General features: G+C 41.9%; 1 protein-coding gene across 5 annotated transcripts in view; it reads left to right on the top strand.

The window, feature by feature from the left end:
* ctif (CBP80/20-dependent translation initiation factor) overlaps nucleotides 1-17,123 on the top strand; it is a 56,228-nt gene extending 39,105 nt beyond the window's left edge. For 3 of the 5 annotated variants that reach the window (XM_023419605.2, XM_023419604.2, XM_023419602.2), the window contains 6 exons: nucleotides 1,365-1,765; nucleotides 1,859-1,956; nucleotides 3,028-3,327; nucleotides 5,559-5,714; nucleotides 13,231-13,284; nucleotides 14,064-17,123. In XM_023419605.2, the coding sequence (XP_023275373.1) occupies nucleotides 1,365-1,765; nucleotides 1,859-1,956; nucleotides 3,028-3,327; nucleotides 5,559-5,714; nucleotides 13,231-13,284; nucleotides 14,064-14,285 (1,231 nt within the window). In that variant the 3' untranslated portion in view covers nucleotides 14,286-17,123. Of the gene's footprint in view, nucleotides 1-1,364; nucleotides 1,957-3,027; nucleotides 3,328-5,558; nucleotides 5,715-13,230; nucleotides 13,285-14,063 lie in introns of all 5 variants that reach the window. The other 2 variants (XM_023419603.2, XM_087177457.1) reach the window with 2 other exon arrangements.
* The last annotated feature ends 418 nt before the right edge of the window (nucleotides 17,124-17,541 follow it).

The following is a 17,541-nucleotide window of genomic DNA, read 5'->3' as shown; positions in this document are numbered from 1 at the left end:
TGCGGTCCTATTCAAAATGTCCATTTTAAGACACAGCTAATATGATTATGTGTGTTATATGTTTTTTTTTTTTGTTTTGTTTTGTTTTTGATTTTTATTAAAGTGCTTTGTCGGGCACCACATATCAAATTTGGTATCTGGTGTTGCTGAGGAGGTCAAATAAAGTTTACTATAGCGAAACATATGTTGCTGCTGAAGCATGCTGATTGATAAAAAAGTGCAACTAACTACTGTAGGTCTCTGTTTTTAACTGTGTGCTCCCACTAAGAGAGTGGGGCAACTTAGTTAAGATCTAAGTGACTTTGACAATGTTTACGGCTAGACAACTGGAGCATCTCTGAAATGTCAAGGATTGTGGGGTGCTGCTGCTCAGCCGTGATGAGTGCCAAGGACGGACGAACCGACAAATCATTGATGTGTGAGAGCAACGAAGGTTATCCCGTCTGGTCCGAACTGACAGAAGGGTTACTGTGGCACAAGTTGCACAAAACTTTAATAATTGTTATGGGAGGAATGTGTCACATACACAGTACATCACACCCTGCTGTGAAGCTGCAGACTGCTGTTTTGGTTGTGTTTTTGGTGGTTGTATCCATTCCTATGCACAAATGATGCAAAGCTCCTTCATTTACTTACACACTTATTATTGTTGAAACAGGCCTAGATTTCCTTAATTTCCAGATAATCAAGCATTTATAGACAGCCTGCAAAATGTCAAGGTGTAAAAAGCAGTTATGGGCTCAACTGAATCAGAACAAAGGTGTGCTGGCTGCTGCTCGCTGAGTTTGTGCTAGTTCACAGGCTGAGGCAGATAATAGGTTGCCTCCTCGGTGCCAGGGTGACTAATCCCCTGGACCATATGTCAGCGGCTTGTCAAGCCCAGAGCCAGTGCAGCAAAAGCACAGAGCTATGCAGGACAGGAAAACAGAGACACACTGTGCATCCACATGTAAGCAGACACCAGGCTTTTGAATTTTTAGCTACTTAAATATTGTATCAGTAGATGATAGATTACTGTTTGTGTCTGATTTTGAAATTATGATAGTAATATTTATTGAAGAGTGTTAGTGTTAGTCACTGTGACTAGATAAGCATTTGAGGAAAACTAGAAAATTGACCATTTTTTGATAGATAGATAGATAGATAGATAGATAGATAGATAGATACTTTATTTATCCCCTAGGGGAAATTCATGTACAGTAGTGTAACAAGTTATAGTGAATTTTGGGAGGGACAGAGGGGCTTTAGGTTTTTAGGCCATCATGGTGCCAGTGTGATATATAGAGGTGGTCATAGGAAAGCAAAGTACGAGCCAGCTGCTTTTACATCACTATGAAGCTAACTGAAACCTGCTCTCATTCCAGGAGACAGCAGCGGCCTCAGGGAGGAGGAGGAGGCGGCGGAGGAGGGAAGAACCAGCCTCAGCAGATACAGCAACAGTCACCGCAGCACCAGAGGGATCAAACCCAACAGCAGGCTCCAAACCAACAGCAGCAGAATTCAACAGAATTGGGAGAGAACAGAAATAATAGTGCTGACCGACCGCCTCGCCAGTACCAAGGAGGACATGGGCAGCGCCAAGGAGGACCTCCACACCACGGATACAGCCAGAACCGGCGTTGGCACCACAATCAGAAAGGTCAGGGGCACGGACAGTCAAACGCTTCAGGCGATAAAGGAGTACCCCAGAGAACAACCAAAGACAAAGAGACTGAGAATGTAAAACCTGGTGACGAGCAGATCAGACCGCCTCAAGACTGCAGCAGTAAGAGTCCCAATGAATCACCCAAATCTGAGTCCACACTCATTACAAATGCTTTCCCAGATCTGACAGTTAATAAGGAATCTCCCAACCCAGCAGGAAGTGGGAAGGCAAACGAGGGCCAGTCGGAGCAGCCCAAAATCAGCTTGCTGCAGTCGTCAAAGGAGAGGCTGAGGAGGAGACTAAAGGACAAGGTACTGAAAAGCTGCTTAGTGCCTGTCAGTCAGTATTAAGGCAATCAGGACTAATGTGTATGTGTACACACACGCTTTTGGTCTTATAATTACTTTCATTATGTTCATGCACACTGTCATTAATATACAGACATGTAGACACACACTTTTCTCACACTGCTTTGCTTGAGTCATTTCTACTTAGTTATGTAGCATCCAGATTGACACACACTCCGACTGGCAAGGAGGAGGAGAGTACATGTTCTCACTGAGGAGGTGAAGAAACTAAAGCAGCATTAACAGTTAAACAGTTTTGATGTTTTCCACTGTGTCTGCTGTGGTGCTGCTCTCAGCTTCCTCCCTCTACAGTGGACTCATTACCTACCAGGGGTGGTTTGATTTGACAGCATGGGAATCTCCAGCAGGCAGCAAGCAGGCAGGATTTAATAAACACGTCCACAGTGATGCCAGTGAATCAATGACTCCAGTCAAAGGGCCACATTTTGCCTGATTGGGATGTGCTGTACTGGAAGTATTATGAACATAAATAAGAAACATAAATACGATCGTAAAATAAGAACTGGTGTATTGGTTACATGTCACAAGCCACAGATTGGGATTCTTGTCTTGTGGATTATGTGCTACTGACATGAAAACAAGGTGAGTGTCATTTGTCCTGGTGGTGTATACATTAGCACAGTGATTCCCAACCAGGAATACTTGGAGGGATTGTAGAGTAGCTCGAGAAATAGAAATAAAAATTCGATTTTTATATATATGCATGCACGTATGTATGTATGTATGTAGGACACCACGGGTTGCATTCATGCTTATATAACGTGAGCAACTACTCCTTAAGAAATAAAGTCACCCCACAAACCCTGAAATATATACTTATGAACTTAATTTATCTTTTCCATTTTGACTAATTGACTTGCTTCCTCACTTATCATATTATGTGTGAAAAATTGGCTGACATCATTCATTTTGTCCTTAGAAACTTAGAAACTTGAAACAAACCAATGATGAAAGTGAATATTGCATCATCACCAGTCACCTATCACTATTGTCCTTTCTCATCTCCCGCCTCAGGAAGAGGCACGTGTGGAGGCGTCAGGCTCCGGGTCACAGAACATGGACCGGCTGGTGGACCTTCTCAACAGCATGAGGAGCAACAGCAGCGGGGTGGAGCAGCAGCTGGCCTCTTTCATGGAGGAGGCGCAGTGCTCAGCGCGGTCGGAGGAAACCCTGGCTCAGGTGGTCAGCACAATCTACTCCAAGGCCGTGTCAGACAGGAGCTTCGCTGCCACAGCTGCCAAGCTATGTGACAAGATGGCGCTGTTCATGGTGGAAGGGACCAAGTTCAGATCGCTGCTCCTCAACATGCTGCAGGTGAGAGCTCAAGGAGGGAATCATAGCAGCGGGTTGATCTCTCTGCTGCTTCAAGCTTTAGTCATCTCTCCTTCAGTATTTTCGTCTGTATTCAGATAACTGTTTCGGTTTAACAAATTCTGCTCCAATTTAATAACTACATTTGATGAATGGCTTGTTATCTCTTACCTGTAGATACCTTTAAACAAGGTGCTATCAAAATGCCCTTTCAAAGTTCATTTTAAGATAGTAGCACTGGATAAAACTGTATGTATTTGGCAAACCATTAATTGTTTATACTGCATATTTTAACAAAATCCCCTCTGTAATTTAGTTGTTTCAATCCCCCCTTAGTTTTACGAGAAGCACTTTCAGGCGGAAGCCAACTGTGTGTGTGATGTTGTAAATGTCAGTGGGCAAAGTAGCTAATCTAAACACCCAGGGGAGAGAGAGAGACCTCTCCCCTCCCACCCCTCCTTCACCCTCCATTCCTTCACTTTACAGCACTGTTCCAGTCTTGCACCCATGATGAAAACATCCTCTCAGCCGTTATATATTTCACTGCGGCTCTCCCCTTCCCTCTCTCCCCCCTCTGCGTCCCTCATGAGCTCTCTATTCCCCTGCTCCCCCAGAACGACACGGGCCAGTGCCTTGCTACTTCTCCCTGCACTCTTCCCATCCCTCCCTCCCTCTCTCTAACCACTCTCCTCCCTTTCACCCCTTGCTCCATTCTGTGTGCCAGACGACCTCACCAGAGCGGCAGACAATCTAGAAGTAGGCAAACAAGACATACATGCTGTCTTCAGATGACATTCAAAGTCTAAATGTTAATCCACCTGCTGCCTCATCGTGTCTTCTTCTTTTTCGCACTCCTCTTTCTTCCTCCTGCAGATGCTCTCTTCATCCACATCTTCTTCTGTCCTCTGTTCTGTTTTTGTGTTTTTCCATTTAAACACCTCTTTCTTTAGATGTGAGATTTTATCCCAGACGCAGCAGTAGTCAATCCTGCCTTAATCCTCTTAATCCCCCCCCACCACCATCAATTTTTATTTATTCCCCCTTTATCACAGCTGTGTGGTCCCGCCCCTTCCTTTATTTCTCACTTTAATTCCCACTTCCCAGCCAGCATGGACCCCCTCCTTGTCTTTGACATTTTGGCTTTTTTGCTTTTAAAACATTTTAAATGTCATAAGTGGGCTCATGAAGGCCATCATTAATGATGTTGCTTCCAGACCCCTGGATCTCAATATGGGGGTAATTAGTGTGCGACCGCTCTGCTTATTAAACGACAGGCATTGGGGTTTGTTGTTGCTTTGATTAAACAAACCCAGACTTCCACCTATGAAAGATACTTTATTTAGCATGGCTGAGAAGAGTGACTTTTTTCCAATAATGCTGTTGGCTCCTGCATCATCTTTTTTTTTTCTTACCTAAGCTTCTCTTTGCTACTGCTAACGCTTGCTATTACTTTTCTATATGTGTGTGTATCTCCCCCTTTTGCTGGCTTGTTGTTTAAGTGTCAAATACCATGGCGATGTCCTTGGAAGTGTATGAAAGGCGTGTGTCGTTGTTTTTGAGTGTGTGTGGTATGTTTATTTTAGATGGTGTGAGTGAATTTTCTATTGGATCCATTCAAGGCTGCATATTTTGTGCATGTCTGTGTACATGCAGGCCTTCAGCATAGTTGTACAATTCTGTGAGAATATAAACCGCTCATGTCTCCAGTTCACCTCAGTCCACAACAATAGGAGGGACACCCTGGAAAAATATGAGAAGCAGATTGAGTTGTTCTGACTGTTAATAAAGCTTCAGTTTAACCTGCTGTATAACGTCTTTACAAGTGCACATTAAACATTAACCCATATTAACCCCAACACTTTTACAACACTGACACAGTTCACTACCCTTCACTTTCAAACCAAATTAACATATTCTCCTCTACTTTTGGCAGATAAAAGAAATTCATGAATTTGTTTAATGTGTTTTTCAACAGCTTTTTGGCTTTAAGTACTCAAAGCACCGCAAGGTTAATATGTGTGCCACCTACAAAAACTCCCCATCAGAGAGATAGTAAAGATGTTAATGGTGGTTACCTCTGCAGCTGATGAATTTATGAAACACTTAAATATCCACCTACCTACTGCCTACATAGAAGTTGTATTAAACATTTATGAAAGCTTATCTGTCGGTGTATTTTCCAAACTAAATCTGCATCTGTCTGTGTGTCTTTCTCTTTCTACCCCTCCCCACAGAGGGATTTCTCCCGTCGCGAGGAGCTACAGCAGTCAGATGTGGAGAGGTGGTTGGGTTTCATCACCTTCTTGTGTGAGGTGTTTGGCACCATGAGGAGCAGCTCCGGAGAGCCATTCAGGGTGCTGGTGTGTCCAATCTACACCTGCCTACGAGAGGTCTGTATCCAGATCTGCACCTTTATGATCAAAGTATGTCAATAACCAATCAAACAACATCATCCATGTGTCCACTAGTAAGAGGAAAGCGTCCAGCTCTGTTTGTACATCTTGTCTGTTCAGATCGATACACGCACCAAACCAGAGTTTCCTGTTTTTGGCCAGACCTAGTCTAGACTTGAGACACCACATTGGGGTTTGGTTTGTGGTGCAAACAGTCGGGACACTATCAGTTCCAGGAAAATACGTGACCCCAGGTTCAGTTCCCATCAGCTGGTCATGCTTTGTTAAGCACACCATGGAAACCATACAGAGTAGCTGTAGCAGACATACCACAATACAGAAGTGGTTAATGACAGATGGAATATTGAAAGGGGAAGCGCATAGGGATGTGGGGGGGGTGGGGTGGGGGGTGGCAGTTGGTGCGCAGGAAGTTTACTGATTGCACGACAGGTAGAAAAGGGGGAGGGAAGTGACAGAATCTGGGAGTGAAAATTGTTTTTAATATGTAGTTTAGAGCATTACAGTAGAAATAATGACAGGGTTGAGGCACGTGGCAGGTGCTTTTACAGCCCACGTCCACACCTTTGCCGGCCCGACGCTCAACACACACCCTGTGTCTCACTACCAAAATACAATCACACACTACTAATGCCATCCACACCCTGTCTGAGTGTATGCCTAGGGCATTATCACAGTTTGTTTAAATGCTCGGCGACATGAACAAGGGTGTGGGGTAACCAGTCAGAGAGAACACACCTCCATATTCCAGCATCAGCAGTGTCATGTTTAGCTTTGGGATGCTTGAAGTCTGAACATAACTGTGAACAATGTGGAAATATTTGTATAATTATATGTGTGTGTGTGTGTGTGTGTGTGTGTGTGTGTGTGTGTGTGTGTGTGTGTGTGTGTGTGTGTGTGGGCTCATGTGGTTGTTCAACAATCTATTTCCCAGAGCCATTGTTCCTATTTTTTATCCATCTGCTGTTTTGACTATCCTGCTGTAACATGTCAGACTCAGACTACAAGCCATGTGCCATAATGTTTGCGTGTGTGTGTGTTTGCGTGTGTCTGCGTGCATGTTGTGCAGGCATATGTCCTTGCATGTGTGTGTATGGCAGTGCGTTTTGTAGTGGCTGTCTTCTGTAGATATAGCCTGCAGAACAGTATTAGGTAACAACTGAGGTGTGTCAGAGTGTGTGTTTGTGTGTTTGAGTGCACATGACAGCATTATGCATAGACAGAGTTGATGAGCAGTGATCTTATTCATTCATGACTGACAGGCTATTATATTCCTGTCCTCTGATGGTCGAACTGTTTCACACAAACCAATGGTGTTTTTTTTTTATATGCCACAATCCACATATAAATGCAGTACATGATATAATCCTTGACTAATTCTGCATTGAAGGCAGCCTTAAAATGAATCATTATTTATTCCCTTACACCTCATGGTCAGGAGCCAGAATTTTTTTTTTTTAATCTTGTGTTTTAATATTATTATTATTATTACTATTATTATTTATGCCCAACAAGCTGTAAACTGAAATATTTTCAGTTGATATGGCAAACATGTTAACAGTTGCATTTTACACATCCAGCGGACAGAGCAACATTAACATTAATTCGGAGTCTGGTTTCTGGCCACCTGGTGACCATCATTCACTCCTGTTTGGCTCTGTTTTTGGCCTCTACCATCTCCTAAGGAAAATATCTGGCGCTTTAACTTTGCCGCCTGCTGGGCAGGTAGTGCACAGTGGGTTTATATATTTATTTATTTTAATTTTTGGGCATTTTTGCCTTTATTCAGATAGGACAGTGGGAGATACACAGGAAAATCAGCGGGGGTAAAGAGAGAGAGAGTGGGGTTGGCATGCAGCAAAAGGCTGTGGGTCGGACTCGTATCCATGGCCGCTGCGATTAGGACTATATGATACACACTCTACCAGGTCGGTTTATTAATGTTCTGTTAAACACCCAGCTGCCTCTAGATATGATGCTCACAAGAGTGCTGAACCTGAACCAAAACAATGACTGATGCAAAAATACTCAGTAGGGGGAACTGCAGAGTGGGATGATTATTCTGTGTAGGTTCATCGCCACGACCAACTCTTTTCACATTACACACAGGCATTTGATCCATTATTTATATAATACTATAATATAATATTGATTTGAGAATCTTTAACCCTCTTAAGCCCGTGGGAGCGTATACGCTTCCAAATTTCATATTGTCCGTAGAGCAACATTGCTCCGCGACCTTTTGGGCTTGAGACATGTAATTTTTTTCCTCCTTAAAAGTACACGATCGGCGCTTTCTATCAAGCCCCTGATCATCCGTGTGTCATCACCGTAGGTCATCACTGACTTCGATAGAGACATTAATATTAAAAGTTATGCAACATTTGGAGTAGTTTTGCTGTTTTTCTGGCACATTGCTGCTTGTGTGTTTATTCAGCGCTGCCCCCTATGTATGACGGCACCGCAAATGGGGGAAGAAAATAAAATCAAAATGTTTATTTTTTACTATTTACTTACACAACTATTATTTCTAAAATATTACATAAGCCCACACAACAACATAACTACATACCAAAGCCTCTTTAATAAGGAGAGGCCTTTTTTTCTGGGTACCTGCCGCGACCCCAGAAAAGACGCTGTATCTTTCATCATGTTAAAACAACCAAAGCTCTCTGGAGCCCAGGGTAGAAAAAGAAGAAAGGGAGAGGAGGAAAAACAGGAAAAAGACAGAGGTACAGTAACATGATGAAATAAATAGTCTATTGCATTTGTAGTTACTGATGTTGTTGGAGCAGAGTATTAACTTGCTAGCTTACTTTTGTAGTAATAGTAACGTGGTTTGCTAATCAATAAATAGCCCGAGTTAACGTCAGTTAATGTTACTCCCACCTTAAATTCAACAGGGAAATTTGGAAATATTAACGTTTTGCCCATTCAGGTGTTGTTTTCACCTGCGGGCTGTGTCATACATTTTCATTGACATCTGGTTAGCCAGCGTTTGCCCTGCTTGTAATAGTCACACAAAGTTACTAAACTGAAATGAAATTGTTCATTTATGCTGTGTGCCATCTTCATTTACTCCTAGTCAGTAACCTCTAGGCTGATATCTACATGTATAATCTTCAATCTTCTTTATCTGTGAAAAGAAAGGTAACACTTGTGAGATTCATCAACAATCAACACTTTTATTTTCGCCTAACAAAAATGACACTTTCAGAGTGAATATCCCTTTGTAATTATGCAGGGCCAGCCCAAAACCTCTACTATACCATACTACAACATCTGAACATTACACGTCTCAAAATTGATATTGATCTAGGTGAAATCTCCAAATTTACCATCCAACCCCTAAATAAAAAGTTCTAAACACACACATAATAATAAAATTCAAACATATCTGATATATAAAATACATATAGACAGTCTGTGTCAGTACTAGATTCACCTACCAAATGGAGACAAAAACCATGTAATCACCTAATCGCTTGGGTAGGGACACTGTGCAGGGGCACTATCCGTCCCCCTTGGCAGACACACAACACAGACGGCTGGATCGACTCTATGAAAGCGAGACACTAGCGGATTGTCCACACCAGACAAAATTCGCCCATGTGTGCTGTAGAACACATTGTGCAGACATTATGCATATTGCATTTGCAGTTAATAGTTTTTTTGTTTGTGCAATAATTTTTTATGTATTCATTGATTTCTTTAATATCTTATTTTGTGCAATAATTTAATTTATGTCACTTGTTTCTAAAACATTTTTTATTTTGTGGATTATTTTCTATTTAAAAGAAAACAATCTTGAAGACAAAGCTATGAAGTTTCTGTGTGAGTGTATGAACGTTGGTAGTGAAACTGAATGCGATGCAAGGGGGTGCCAGCTAAAATCTTGCCTAGGGCACCAAATTGGTCGGCCGGCACTGTGTTTTATTGATCGATTCTGATCCGCATTCTTTGTCGGTGACGTTTAGCGTCATGTGACTGAATCAGACATTCCTATTGGCTCCAGTGGGTGACATCACAGCCAATCAGAGTGTCTGATTCAGAGGCTTGTCATATATTTAGTGCAGCAGAGGATTTGGAGCAGGAAAAAAACGCTCTTAAATACTGCCCCAGAGAATAAGCATATCTCATAAACAGATAAAGATAGAAACTTCAAATCACCTCTAGAATGACTCAAACAAACAAGAACAATTTTAAGTGTGGAATTTTTTATTTATTTATTTATGAATTAATGAATTTATTTATTTTTATTTATTTACTTTCTTTATTATGGTTTACAATTTTTTTTTATATCTATAAAATAAGGAAAAATTCAAGGTTTTTTTTTGTTGTTTTATGGGCTATTGACCTATTATACTGTACAGAAGTCTTTTAGTGACATTCATCATTAGCTGAGGTTATTCTGATTCTTAATATGTGTAGCACTTGGTGAAACTGTTAAAAATGGCAATTTCATTAGGAAAAATACAAAGGTATTTTAAAAAAAAAAAAAGAAGAAGTTAAGTTGTGGGCCTCAGCGAAGATTGTTCTGCAAATCAAATTGGCATTTTTTTTGTTGGGGGTAGGTCTCCCTATGGAAAATTTATGAAGCAAATTTTTTCTTTCTTCTGCTTGTTTATTAGGCTTGCTTCTGCTTCAGCATGTTGCTGTGGTTACATAGGTTGTTAAGAAACTTTGTGGTGGATGTATAAATTTAGAACAGTGATTGAGCCAAACAACATGTGCTTGAAACAGTTGAAATACACCTACTCTGGCCTCTATCAGAAGTTCATTTTTACCCAGACCATGGTACAAAAATATATAAAACATAGCCTGTGCTAAACTGCAGAGACAAAAAGAAATGAATTCGTGTTAAAATATCTTAGCTTAAAAAAGATAAAAGGGAACTAACAAAAATGTCCGTCTTAAGGACGAACAGTCCTGCACGCTGTCTAATAGTCCTGGAAAATCAGGGGGCGGGTTCCAGGACACTTATTAATTATCTATAATATAAAACTGTCTTTTATTGAAGCAAATGACCTGCATCTGTCCCACAGAGGACTTCATCAGGATATTGGTTTGCAGTTGCACACTGCAGAAAGCATGTACTTACACTGTCTGGTGGTGACATCAGAAGCTATTTATATTGTGCCTTGCTCTCCCTTTTTGAAAGACAGCATGGGCCCTCACAACCCAGAGTCAATGAGTAAGAATATTTATTTATTCTGAGTATCAATCAGCTTTAAGTGTGTTATATTGTACTTTTTGTTTTGTTAGTTTTGTTTAGTAGGTCTTTTTGTTAAGGACCTACTAAAATTCAGTACTGATGCAACACAAATAGAGTAATCTTATGTAATGTAACTCAGGGAAGTGCTGCTCCTGACGCTAGAACTGCTGTTGCTATGCAACAATGTGGAACCCGGTTAAAGTTGAAGTAGTCATAATCTTGATGAAAAATGTTTTTCTCTAATCCTCTCTTTTTTTTTTAGTCAGCAGGCTGATGACAGGTTTCAACACATACAAACATAGATGCATTGAGTAATGAAGTCAAACTGAAGGTAGATAAAGCCTCAGCACACCATTTAATTAAATGAGAATGTTTTTCTCGTTGACTTCACCAAGTCACTCAAGGTGTTGTTGTCATGTTGGGTGCGTTTCTTCTTATCAGTGCTACAAGAGGATCACGGCTGTCCTAGTTTTTGTTGCTTTTAATGTTCCTGATCAAATGTCTTTTGAATGAAAATAGTGTAAATGGAAATGACACAGAATCTTGAGGTTTCCCAGTGCAGCGAGCTTTGATTCTTCATGATGTAACTAACCAGAGATTTGGCTCACTGTTTTCAGCTTCTGTAGAGAGACTGTGAGTTAAGCAGTCTCAGAGAAACACTTTCTTCTGCAGATGTTCCTTTTCTACTTATATTAGAGTAGGAACAATAGGAGCGCTATCACATTGGAGAACAGTTGAAGAACAGAAAAAACAGCTGTTGCGATGGATAGGAGAGCAGATAATAGATACAGTAAGTATAGATTAGACCATTTTAAACATATTGAGGAAAACTTCAGCCTCAGCTCCCCGGAGAACTCATTATGAGCTAATCCTGCTTGTCACACTTTTCTCCTACACTGGAAGCGACGAGACTTGTGTTCCCACATCAAACAGCTACACTGTCACACACCCGTCTAAGCATACTGAGGAGCTGACGTCTGCACAACCGCTGGGCCTGAATGATAGGTACCATTAATCTTACAGGATCCTAGCATCAGATGGTGCTGCTTTCTGTTTCTTTTTCAGTAATAAAGATTCAGACAGTGTTTCCATGACAGTGTTTTTCTTGGAGCTCTTTCTTACAGCATGCATTTAGGGGTACTCCACTCTGTGTATGGAGTTCTGCTAAAAATGTTCAAATCAAACACAGACATCGGCTGGGATATTTGGCGTGTTTGCAAACGTCAAGGAGAGCTGCAGGTTCAGGTGATAGTTCTCTGTAGGTTCATCACTACGAGTGACTTTAACACTGACTTCACATTATTGTCATTGATTATTATCAAAAATATATAAAAAAAATATCACATATAGACCATTAAAGTCACACTTCAATCTTGCTCGTAAACACGCTGGTTTCCTGTGTATTCACTGCATCATCTCACTTACTGTTTCCATAACTATGTGCCTGTACCCTGCATTTATACCTTATTTACCTCATTGTGCAGCAGGTCTACACTTCCAATGCTTAATTAGGCATTACTCCAGCAAAAACAACCCCCCCTGTTAACAACCTGTTACTTCCTTCCCTCCTTCAGGTTAATTAAAGTGCCACTTTGGAAACAGACTTTTAAGAAATAAAATGGCCTCAGATCTGAAAAAGGGAGTGTTTAATCTATAATCTGACAGTAAATGCCCATAGTTGTAACATAGCAGGTTCTGACTCTATCGCTCTGCCTCCCTTTGTTGCCATCCCTCCCTGCATTGTTAAAAAGTGGCAGTTGTATGCCCATCTGTGCATGGGGCCAGCATGAGGGGAAAAGCCAGCTAACATGTTTACCAGCTCTACTGTTTGTTTTTGGCTACACTGTGTGTGTACATTATGTGCGCGTGTGTGTGTGTGTGCGTGTATGTGTGTGTGTGGAGATATACAATGTGCATAAAGCAAGCCTTGATGTGTGATGATCAGCCAGCTTGGCAGGATGAATGCCTGGTCTGTTGTCTTCCAAGATTTAAAATGTTAATGTAGAAAATATTTACAATCGGGATTAGGTCGTTCTCTCTTTTTTTCCCCTTCTCTGGTGAACTGATTAACACATGCAAACACTTGCATTTGCTTAATCTCCCTGTGTGGCCTGTGCCCAAATATAAATATATTTATACATCTGCTGGCCTTGTTAGATTTTGGTCACTATGCTGGACCTGTTGTTGATACTACATTTGTATTTCTCTTAGTTTATTTTATTCTGTGCAGCTCTTTGCTTTGCTCTATATTCACATAGTGTCTGTTCTTGTCCCCTGTAGCTGTTAGAGTCCACAGATGTTAAGGAAGACGCAGTCCTCTGCTGCTCCATGGAGGTATGTACCCCACCCCACCACACCACCACACACAAACCTAAAAACAAGTCTTAACCCTCAAACAGCCCTTTGAAGGTCTGTCCCTATGTGTGGACCGACCAAAATGTCCAGTTCAACAAATTCTAACAACATACCTATTTAAACCCATGAAGCCCATGTTTTATTTTAATCCACAATAGTGTAGTGTAGTAACTGTGCACAGCCATCTCAAACACATACAGTCCAGTATTTAGACAGTTACACATTTTTTCAGGCTCTGTGCTTTGGCAGATTCAATTTGAAATAAAATAATGGATTATACATTAAAGTGCCAAGTCTCAGCTTTAACGTCAGTATTGAAAAAGATATGGAGGTCTGCACTGTATCTTTGATATTCTAAAGCAGTTTATGTTCTGACCATCCCTGCCACTCTCCTCAGGTTTATGAATAATAAAGAAATGCTGGAGAATTTAAGTAGAATTATAGATAAAATTGTACGAGAGCAGAATACATTGTAAAAGAACAGAAAGCACAAAGACAGGTGAGCTCTGGTCAGAAAACAGTTTCCGGATGCTCACAAACACAACTCCAACCTTTGCAACCTTGATTATTTACCAGCAGGCCCTCACACACACAGCTCTATGGCCAGAGGGTGTGTGAACCTCTGCTGTCCGACTGTATCCACAGAAACAAGGTGCCAGACGTTGTGTCTTGCTCTCAGTGAGGGACCCACACACTTTCTCTGACCTCCTGCCTCCTCACTGAGTCCCTCCCTCCCTCTATCCCTTTCTCTCCACCAGTTGCAGAGCGCTGGGCGTCTCCTGGAAGAGCAGCTGCCAGAGATGATGACAGAACTCCTAGCAGCCGTCAGGGACAAGATGCTTTGTCCGGCCGAATCTCAGCTGACCCGCTCTCTCCTTATGGAGGTCATCGAGCTGCATGCACACCGCTGGAGCCCCCTGGAGGCTCTCACCACCCAGTACTACAACCGTACCATCCAAAAGCTCACCACCACTGCCTAGGTGCCAGCTCCCCCGGGAGGAGAAGAGACATTTTCCAGTTGCGCAACAGTCCGCTCTTCTCGTTTTACCACGAAACAGAAAGTTAATGACAATGTCACTCTCGAAACAAATATATGCTTCACGTGGTAACTGTACAAATTCGATAATTTCTCCAAGATAAGTGACCACTGCCACAAACAAACCACACGCCCGCCACCGGGCAGGTAGCTCTCAGCTACCCTGGCAACACTACATGTGACATTAAAACAATGACAAGCCTATCTGACACAAATTTCAGAAAACACTAGTGAATAGACGGCCAGTAGGGGCGTGCTTGGCCACGCAGAGTGTGGGAGCTTGCCTGGATGTGGCTGATGAGGGGTAAAGGAGGGAACAGACAAGAGAGGGGGGTCACACAGGGGAGAGGAGGAGAGGGCAGCAGCCTATCCGTAGGGAATAGAGAGATCTGTGCCCAAAGATGAATGGAGGGGGGGAGGAAGGGGGGTGATCAGGGCAGTGCGTGTCAGTCTCTTCATTGTGTTCATTTGCCCCGCCACCCTCCCTTTCCCTCTGTCTCTTTCTCCTTCCCCCACCTCTGTCTCTCTGTCAGCCCCTGGGGTCTGTGTGGCTGATAAAAGAGGAGGAGGAGGAGGCAGGCAGTAGACACGGTGCTGTCTGTCTGGGCTGTCTGCCTCGCCGGGCCAGGGGACCAGGTCAAAGGGTCTCGTTGTGGAGCTCCCCAGCTCCCACTGCTCCTCCCTGCCTTTGTCTCCTCAACCCCCCCACACCCCCAGCAGAAGCCTTTTTGTGGGGATGAGACAGCAGGCCTGCTGGGCTGGCCTGGGCTGAGGATAAGGATCAGGCTGGCTAGAGTAGGGTGGCAGATGGCTACTTGAGCCCTTGTGAGACGACACACTCCTAACACACCCCTCTGGCACCCCGGTTCCCTGCTCCCCAAGCTCGGGCCGGTGTTACCAATAGAGGCAGCAGAAGTGTTGTGGTGGGGGGTCAGGAATAAAAAAAGCATTAAAACAGACACTGCTGTCTGATAATTCTTTTGTTTTTGTCCTACAGGGGAATGTCTCTTCTCCTCTGTTAAGCCGTGCATGTCCATGCTTTGTTAACACCATCATTGATATTATTATTATATTATTATATTATTTTTTTAATCATTTATTGTTTTTGTTATTGTCATTTCATTTTGAATTCTTGTTTTTGTGATAAAATGTATGTATGAGATAATGTAGTGGTAGGCCTTATTGCACAGGTTTGATTTGTTTTGCACTGTTTTGAGGCAATTTGCTTTAAGAAAAATTCAAAATAAGCAAAAGTTTGAATTTGAATCAGTGCTTGTGGTATAATATGAAAATCTCAGTAGTGAGAGAAATGGGTTGAGCCTAGTGAGGGATTTTAGGATGTTTTAATGGACTAGTGGCCTTGTCAATTATCCATTTTTATAGGAGCTCTCTTGTTTTGGGGTCTGCAGGGCCTGTTGCAGCAGGGAGCATGCTGAGGACTAAACAGTTGGACTTATTCACATTGTTCTGTTGCTCAAGAAAAGAACACATTTGAAAATGAAAAAAGTGATGTGATGTAAAAAAAAAAAAAAAAAGAAAAGAAAAAAAAAGCATGGCACAGAGAAACAGAAGTGGAATGCTTCTTTAAAATTTTCTCTTACTCAAGCCATTCTTTGCAGTGGACATTTTGCAAGTGTTTAATATCAACTGTATTTGATCTTGCTTTGTTTTTGAGAAAAATGACAACTATTAACCTGTGTATTTGAAGATGACAATGATGAAAAGCAGAAAATCTTATCGTATGACCTCATTAGCTTCTCATATGTGTCCCTTATTCCAGCTAACGTGTGTACTATGATATTGACGTACCAAGCCAATCATGTACCATTTGTAAATGGGCTCTATATATAATCCTCATACAGTATATTTACAAGTATTTTAAAACATTGAAACAAAGGGGAGTAGTGCAACAGAGATGTTGCACATGACCATGGCTAGAAGTTGGCCTTTCCCATGCATTTCTATCAGGAACTAACTCATTGCTTGGGAGCACACACACGCACACACACACACACGAACATGCATACAAATACTTAGTTTCCCATTGAATCTCTGTGGGCAGTTATAAGTGTTTTTATATTATTTTCTCTGTCTTGCATCAAGAATTAAGATCCTGTGTGGTAGAAACACACCCCAGAAGATTAGTTAGATGAGAAGGGTGATTTAAAGCTCACAAATGTTTTTGGAGGTGCAGCCTAATTATCTGTAAGTATGTGTCTGCTTAAGATGTGATTTGTTATACTGTCTTTTTTTTTTGTCTTTTGTTGTCCTTATTTTATTTCTAGGTTTCTATTTAAATTATATTTAGCTCATTTATATATATAATTTTCCCCTTGTGGTGGGTTTTCAAGACATCTGAAACTGTTGTGATACCTAGCTTGCTGGCAAGTGTGTAAGTGTGGTATTACTGTGTTTTAGTTTGTGAAAAGAAAAAGAAACCCATTGGTCAGTTTCCATTATGCAAAGAGTGGCTCCCTCTCACAGCAGATGGGTGCAGGTGGGGATCGCCCTCCCCTCGTCTGTGGCGCTGGAGCCTCCCCACCCCGCGTGCCCTTAGACCCCATTGCTCGGGTCACATGACTCACTCGACGATTGAATGAGACGCACCTTCATTTGCATATTCTCATGAATATTGAAAAAAAAAAAATTAGGCCCCGGTCGGAACACAGACAAGCTGTACATTGGCAATAGTGGGTCATCTGTGAGCTCTTGTTTGTTTTGTTTTTCTAAGCAATTGAAAAATAAACTAACAGGAAAAAATAAAAAAATGTGATGGAACAAACTGGTGTGTTTTTTTTTTTGTCTGATCACTTATCAGCACAGTCTGTTGGGAATCAACTGTGGTATAATGAAGATACATCAACATCACAAAAAAACACAATGGCGCACACACTGTTTCCTCTGCCATTACCAGATAGACTGCGTAACTAATCTTGGCACCACAGTAGGTCATTATACTACCAATTCATACATGTCCACACTGGAGGCTCCTCATTTACATGTCTTCGCCTTTACAACGTGACACAATAAACAGACCACACTTCAGAATTTTAACAGCACCATGTGTGCGTTTGTGTGCGAGTGCTACAGCACGTCCTTGGCCACTGATTTGCCTTTGGTTAGCCCTGACACATGCCTGGGGCTCCGTGACTGTGGGGATCCCAACAGGAGCTCTCAGTGCTGGGGTTGCCTCCCCACTG

The sequence above is a fragment of the Seriola lalandi genome, unplaced genomic scaffold (assembly GCF_002814215.2).
Source record: "Seriola lalandi dorsalis isolate HSWRI2012SDOR001 ecotype SW California unplaced genomic scaffold, Sedor1 jcf7180002054606, whole genome shotgun sequence".
Classification (NCBI taxonomy): Eukaryota; Metazoa; Chordata; class Actinopteri; order Carangiformes; family Carangidae; genus Seriola; species Seriola lalandi.
The sequence above is the reverse complement of the archived record's forward strand: the minus strand, read 5'-3'. Positions and strand labels throughout refer to the sequence as shown.